At 42.4% G+C, this 7,640-nt stretch overlaps 1 protein-coding gene across 1 annotated transcript in view; it reads right to left on the minus strand.

Moving 5' to 3' along the window:
• Positions 1-1,315: 1,315 nt before the first annotated feature.
• Positions 1,316-7,640, minus strand: part of LOC103760482 (ankyrin repeat domain-containing protein 40) — a 16,622-nt gene continuing 10,297 nt past the window's right edge. Inside the window, exons 3-6 of the mRNA XM_018073028.3 lie at positions 7,231-7,424; positions 5,231-5,719; positions 4,541-4,716; positions 1,316-3,825 (exon numbers count right to left, since the gene is read on the minus strand). Of these exons, the coding sequence (XP_017928517.3) occupies positions 3,682-3,825; positions 4,541-4,716; positions 5,231-5,719; positions 7,231-7,424 (1,003 nt within the window). The 3' untranslated portion in view covers positions 1,316-3,681. The remainder of the gene's footprint in view (positions 3,826-4,540; positions 4,717-5,230; positions 5,720-7,230; positions 7,425-7,640) is intronic.

Raw genomic sequence — 7,640 nt, forward strand, 5'->3', positions numbered from 1 at the left:
TCAGTATTTAATTTCAAGGTCACTTTGTCAGCAGTTAGATGCTGTTGGGTTCAGTGTCCCCTAAAAAGTGCAGCTTATGCTGCAGCTGGTTAAATTATAGAAATCGTGCAATAAAAGTGTAGGTATTAAGTCTTTATAAAAGCAGTTCAACTTTGAAAGCCTTATCAGGAAGATGCCAGTGCTGGGACTGGCCATGACACTGCCCCATATTTGCTTTGCAGTGTTCATTTGGGATATTAATTTATGCAGTTGGTAAGCACAGTCTGAATGTCAGAACAGATACAGGGGAAGGGAGATGTGCCTTATGCTTCCGTGTGAAGCTGTAGTGCAAGCAGGAGTAAAAGAACTGCAACCTGTACTAGTCAGTGCTGTGGCTGCAAGGCATTGAATTTACATTCTTTTAAAAAAGCACTATCCTTCCCATTAGTATTCAGGACATGACTGTCCCTGTAACCGAAGTCAGACACGGACAGAGCACCATTGTGACTTGCTTGTGCTGATTGTGGTGTGCCTTGTGTGGCCTGTGTGTGTGCAAGTGCACTCAGAGTCTGCGTGTTGGTCCCTCTGGTGAGTAGTGCTGGGGTTTGGATGAGGGGATGATACCACTTCCTTTTTTGACTTTTATTGTTCTAAAGCAGGTACGCATGCAGGGGGGCACAGGGCATTGAGCCTGGGTGTGGTGGGGGTTTTGGAAAAAAGTGGGAGCAAGTAATATTATTACCAAGTTCTAATTGCAGACACCTTTCTTCTAAAACTTGTGATACAAGATTCAGCCACTTCTTTCAGTGGCAAAAATGTTCATCTTGCACCTTTTCCTACATGTTTGTTACAGGACTTGTATGTCCCCTTATTTAGCAGAAGTAAAAATGATAAAATGGGGTACTTTGTAGTAAATTAGGCTGGGATTCAGATTCTGACATGTCTGATAGTGGAGTCTTTAGTGCTTTGAAGATGAAGGAAAATTCTGTTTTGCAGAGCATAGGAAACCCAGTGCCTTTCTAATAACTGCCTCCAGATTTGACTGTATGAACATCTCCACCAGAAGTTCATCTTTGTGAGAAGTATCTTCAAAGCTCAAGCCCAGGATAAATACCATCCCAGATTTCCTAGGAATGCTAAGCAAAATGCAAGTAGGTCCTTTTTAAAGTAAGCACCTCTTACGTGCTTTTTCTATACTTTTTTGACAGCCTAATAGTCTTTTATTGGGTGTTAAAAATGTACTGGCCTGTGATTTTTCAAAGTTGTGTTAAAATTTTAGGAGTGTCCTGTCCACCCCCCACATCCTACCCCCACCCCAAAACCGAAGAGATTGAGGTACTTGAAACAACTGATACTTTATTGTAAGTGAAGAGTAGCAATGTCAGTTCAGTACAAGTTTGTAGTGCAAACAAAAGCAGTCCTTGGAAGAACGGTAAGTTTTGTAAACTTAGTCTCAGTTGTCATACCAACAGTTATTGTTCAAAGAAAAAGACCCAACAAAAAACAGTTAACATAATTAGTGTGCCTCTGAGTTTATCAAACTGCATAAAACATACAAAAATATTTCTCTGAATGCATAGACTTATTACTGTTGTTACAGTTAGATCATGATTAAAGTCTTAACACATTAACAGTTATTCTTGGTGGAAACTAGAGCAAATAAAGCTTTTTTAAACCAGCTGCTTCTATAGCAGAATGTTCAGTAGTTAGTGGAGACAGTCCTTACACTGGCTTCCTAAACAAAGGAACTGGAAATTAGATACTCATATTAATTTAGAGCCATTTAACCACTACTGTTTTTCAAACAGTTATTGCACATAATCTGAGCTACCTCCAAGCTATGCTGGAAAGATAAATACACAATTGTTAAAACCTCCTTTCCTGTCCTACAAGAAAAACAAAGTGGGAGCCCTAGTTAGGAAATTTTACTTCATACTGTGTCACAGTCTTGAACTTCCCAGGAGTTGAATCTGGCATTAAAGTAGCTCAGCTCCTGGCTGGAGAAGGGCCAGGATTGAGAGTGGAGAGTTAGCAGGGTTGAGGTGATAAGATGTATATGGGCATGTGGGGGAAGAGGATGATAATTATTTTCAATACAGTAAGAAGGAATTTTAAGCCTAAGTAACTTGGTGAAATCCTGAACCCGTAGTCTCTGCTGGCAGAATGGGTTTCTGTGTTCTCCTGGCATGCAGCAGACTTACACTCCGGGCTTGGGGAGCTCCTTGGGAGTAAAGCAGGACACTGGGAGGGTCCAGCCATGCTGCTCCTACCAAAACATGGTGCTGGTACTATTTATAGTCTGACTGTCAACATTGCAGTGCAGATCAACAACAACAAATACAGCACCAGCTGTGCAGCTCTGCTCTAGTGCAGCTTCATAAAGCAGAGAGGGAAAGAAAATCAATACAGCTGGGCAGGGGGAAGAAAAATCAGCTCATGCTAAAAAATGTCCCTCGTGCCTCCACCCACCTCAGGACCCAGTTAAGGTTTTGGTGCAAAGGTCAGCATCATAGTTTTTGGTACAAAACAAAAAGCCTCCAAAAGTGTAGCTTTGCAGGCTGCCACGTTAACAGGAAAAGCTCCAGCCTGTTTATGCTCCAGCAATGCTGCAGCTTAAATGCTTTGTTCAACCCACAGATGGATGTTAACTGAAAAAAAGCAAGAGTAGACTGTACATTGTGTAAAGTGAAGGTTAGTTACTTGCTTGTGCTGTGTTTCCCACTCAGTCTGGCTCACAAGAGCTGGTTTGCTCCCTCCAGCTGTGATCCCTCACAGGGACACTTGTGCTTCACCTGCTCCTCAAACAGCAGAAACCTGTAACTGCTGAATGAGGGTGGGCCACAAAGAGCCTACCTGACTGCACAGGACTGACACCTGGTGTGAGCAGTGCCTTGCTCACAGGGGTTGGAAAGGAAATAAATAAAACCATGCACACAGACTGGGGGTCTGCTCCCTATCTCTTGAAGCATAAGGGCTTTCTCTTGAAAGGGCACTTCAGCTTGTTTTGTGACTTAATTAAGGAGCATTTAAGAGAGGCTTCTGTATTATTTGGTGGAGGGATGCCATCACTTAAGGTACAGTATTCTCACATGGGAAAGAAACATTTAAATGTGGGCACACTCCATTTACTTTCAGCCCAGTGAAAGTGTTTTCTCCTGTCACTTCAGAGCATTAAGATTTCTAGGTAACCCATCTGAGTCTTTGGGAAGGGGCAAGAGATTAAGGACTTGCACATTTTACATTTTTAGGGAGAAACTGTTCATTGTCTGCTAGATACCCTCTGACATTTAACTTAACCAGGAACTTTAAAATATATATATCTATACACACACACACAGACACATAATTTCCTGAATCCCCTTTCCCTGACTCTTGTTTGGTCAGAGTGGGTATACTCAACATACTTTTCTTAACAGTAATTATGTCTTTCCTGCCCTCTGCTGCCAAATACAACCAATAAACTTCCTCGAAATACATTGGAAGCATGTGATTTTTAGAAGACAAATGAGGTATCCCTTAGCTGAATACAGTATCAAGTAAAAAAATAAAAGCAAAGGGGTTATTAAATATAAAATATAAACTATTAGTTAAAATAGTAACCCTAACAATAACTTAAGGTTTTACACACACTCAACTCACTGCCTTCCAAAGGCAGCAGCCTGTCCTTCCCAGGTGTTCACATTCCAGATGCAGCTCCAAGAGTCAGTAAGTCAGCTTGGATGCTCTGCTGTTGTAGCACGGCCTCTCTGTCAGAGCGGCTGCAGCGTTTCGGAAAGGAGAGCTCTCACTTTTCACAAGAACTAATTCCAGCTCTTGGAAGTCCTGGAGTCTGGCAACATCCTTGTCCTTTTAAAGAACAGACAGAATGACACATTACTCCTAAAAATAGCTGGTTGTTATTATTTATAAAATAGCTAAAGTAAAAACTAAAATTTCGGGGAGGTTACGCCTGATGAGAGGAATAAATAATGAGAGGGAAAAAAAATCCTACCAGCATACCTTCTTTCTTTCAAAGAAGACTTGTTTGTTTTTTCTCCTTAAAATGTACGTTTTCTTCTTGAACCTCATTATGATTTGCCAGTGTTTGTGTGTGTCACTCACCTCAGAGTTGTGATCAAGCTCATTTACAGACCTCCCAAACCGATATTTTTGGAACAGAAGAGCATGTTCATTTGTTAACAGCATATCTTTAAATTATTCATATGCCAATTTGTGGAGGTTATTTCCCCTTACTGTTTGTTCTTTTTAGGCAAGCAGATGCTGACGTAGTACATAGCAATTATGTTAAAAGCACCCTAATGCACTGCTTCTGATACATTTTAAAAAAGTCAGTAATAGTTTCATCTGCTTTAGGAGCTGGAATACTCTGCCTGTTTTGACAATATTTTTAAGTAAGTTACAATGAAGTTTTAAGAAAAGCCCAACATCCTTTTGAATTTGTGAGCTGAAGTCAGTTTTTGATTTTTAACAGAGGTGACATTTTACCAATCTTTTTACAAAAATACTTTCTCTGATGTCTGCAAAGTGTAAAGTTAAGTTAATCTCTGATTTCAATTCTTACCTTTCTTACCAATGTATTGGGGAGTTTTCTGATCTTCTCTACTTGTTCTGGATTAACACCCAATTCACAGCAGCTCACTCTGAGCAGATCTTGGTAGGTCAGTTCTTGTCTGTCCAGTTCAATCTCAATGAAGTCATTGTCTCTGAGGTTCTGGACTCTCACCTTAAGCACAAGTTCTGACAGAAAGGATTAAAAGGTGGGTTTTTTTAAAAACAACAAACCAACCACAAAGGGCAACACTACAGTAATTTACCATTATCTTTTGTATTCAGGTTTTATAATGTAATCCCTATGATCTCACTAAGAAATACTGTGAGTTAATAGAAGCTTCCAGCAAAAATACACAGGGGAACCATATTTACACTGTTTAAACTCTCATCCATCCAGTCATGAAATCAAGTTGTTACCAAACTACCAGAGCTGCATTTGACTCTATATCATATAGTGCAGAATTTATTTTTTCATGTTACTTGGACTGATCTTTCTATTGGTTTGCAAAGTATTAACGTGGTTAAAATACAGGCATCACAGCAGCAGAGCAGGAGAAAAAATTCAGGGTACTTTTGCCCACAGAACTCAACATCTCTGCCTCTGTTCTCCTTGAGTCTGAAGCAGAATTAACACTGTTCACCCAGTAACAAAACCACGGCCCACACTGGGATAGAAGGGCGGTAAACAGCCCCTCCTTACCTTGCATGCTGTAGGGGAAGGTCCCAGTGAAGAAGAAGGGCTGGAAGGCTGGGGTGGGGCTGGTCACTGATGTGTGGGGCTGCAGAGGCCCAGCCTGGCCGGGTGCTCCTGGGGAGCAGAGCCCCGTGCCGGGGGGCATGGCCGGGGGGCACACGGGACCGTTGGGCACCGCTGGGCTGGCGTGTGCCGGGGCTGTGCCCGCGGTGGGCACGGGGGGCGGCGGGGCCGTGGCGTCCAGCGCGGGGGAATCCTCTTGGCTGCTGCATGGCGAGGGTGTGCGTACGCTGTCGACCTGAGTTGTTGATGGACAAGGGCTGGTTTTACACTGGGAAGCAGAAGAGATGGAAGCACTTTCATTCTGGGATTCTGCCAAGCTGCCTGGAATGCTTTCTTCGGTGTAAACGTAAGGGAATGGTGGGTTGGCCAAGTAGTTTGCAACAATTGGCAAATTTAAATCCTTCACTCCTTGGCATTCAGTTTCTTCCTCTACTAATGAAGTTCGAAAATGGGAAGTAGGGGACGGGGAGAGAAAATAAACCATCATGTTACTGGACAGATCTTTCTCATCTTGAATAGTTTTCTTGTTGTGTCTTAAAACTACATTGCATTCCGAGGTCATCAAAGGATGATAGAAATGTACCATTAGCACGAAATACCTGGGAGGCAAGTAGCTGTAAAGTTGAAAGAAAAACCTAGAAATGTCTACAGTGTATCCTGTGTTTTAAAGACAAAGGGGGGGGAAATAACCATTGAAAGACATGTAATTTCTAGCAGTGTTATTCCAGTGCTTTCAAAGGAATTCTATGACCAGTAGTTCTTTATTAAATCTCATTTTACAATGCTTTAATAGCACTGCTGTAAATAGTTTACTATGACCCAGGTCAGCAAACTCAACCCAGTATTTCTTCAGGCAAGTGACTACTTGCTGTAATACCCAAACAAACTCTTCTCTTGCTTAAAACACTACAGTAAGTGGCATTCCTGCCTGACTGAGGATTACAGGACATTAATAGTAATGTCAAAGCAGTTTAGAAAGATCAGCTTAATAGCACCACACTCCCAGAATAAAAACTAGGAGAATCTAAGTGATGTGTGTTTATTCCCTAGGAAATACATTAAAGCTTAACAGACAGAAAATTACGGCAGCTCTGAACAGGGTTCATCCTCATGTGCTTGACTGTAGATGGTAAAAACAATGTGAGTCATTTGCCACACACTAAGCCCAAGAGATGAGCACCTTTCCCAAAAGAAAACAAAGGTATCGTGCAAAGAACATGTCATTCCTTGAGTGGTGACTGTCGAAACCTGAGTCACAATTTAGCTGCAACTTCATTTAAGATAATCCTGAACTGTTGATGTAAGAGCAGATCACTGTAGAGGGCAATTTAAGTGCAATTAGCAGAAGACAGAACATCAACATTTCCAAAGGTGAAGCACTTTAAAATTTTAATCTGGAGCGCAGTACCTAAATTCTGATTGGCAACAGACACTGGTGGCGTTCAGGAGTGTCACAGGCATCTAACTGGGGTTGCTCTGCATATGAAAGGTGTAGATGGCAGAATTATGGGGCAAAAATTAATCATGCTGCAAGTCGCAGCATAACAACATGCTCAGAAGCCGTAACTTCTGGAATGGTGCAGTTGTTTCGAAAGGATTTGTAATTTTCAATTATGGTCAGACAACAGGCCAATTGTACAGTTGTGAAAGCCTCCTGCATGTTAGCTTCTGCTTAGTGACAGCAAACAGGACTGCAGCAGCACATTTACCAAAGCATACAGCTCTTCCATCCCTTGGGGACACAGCTCAGAATACAAAGCCTTCCTACCTGAAATCCCATGTCTATTTGCCCAAGTATGAATTTGAGTTAAAAATCACTTATCTAATGAGATACAATGGTCCCAGCCAAAGTTTCGCCAATCCACTGCCTCAGATAAAAGCACTAAAAACACTTAAGTGTTCAGACCAAGAATTCTAGATGACTTCAAAGACAGGAACGGTACCTCCCAAAATCTTCCGGATGTCTGGTTTTGATGTTAACTGTGCAGCCAGCTCTCCTTTGGCAGTGAGGATCTGCTTATCTGCCCCAGCCTCCAGCAGGCAGGACACCACCTGAGCATGGTTCCGCTTACAGGCCCAGTGCAGGCAGGTCCTGCGGGAAGGAAAGAGAGGAGTTGGGATGCATGGCAAGCAAGTCCTACTTCACCTGAGCTGTGTGTAAAGTGAGGATAACTGGGAATAAAGTTTCCTTCGTTGTGTCGCTTTTTAAAGTCCTGAATCTACTGTAAGTTGTGTGGGGCAGGGCCCTCCTTTGCTTTCCTATGGCACAGTGACTCCCACCGCTGTCCCAGGTTGGCACCAGCGACTGGAAGAGGTCCTTGGGCAAACACGCAGTGACAGGTGGAAGGAGGGC

The sequence above is a fragment of the Manacus vitellinus genome, unplaced genomic scaffold (assembly GCF_001715985.3).
Source record: "Manacus vitellinus isolate BGI_N305 unplaced genomic scaffold, ASM171598v3 scaffold_24_pilon, whole genome shotgun sequence".
Taxonomy (NCBI): domain Eukaryota; kingdom Metazoa; phylum Chordata; class Aves; order Passeriformes; family Pipridae; genus Manacus; species Manacus vitellinus.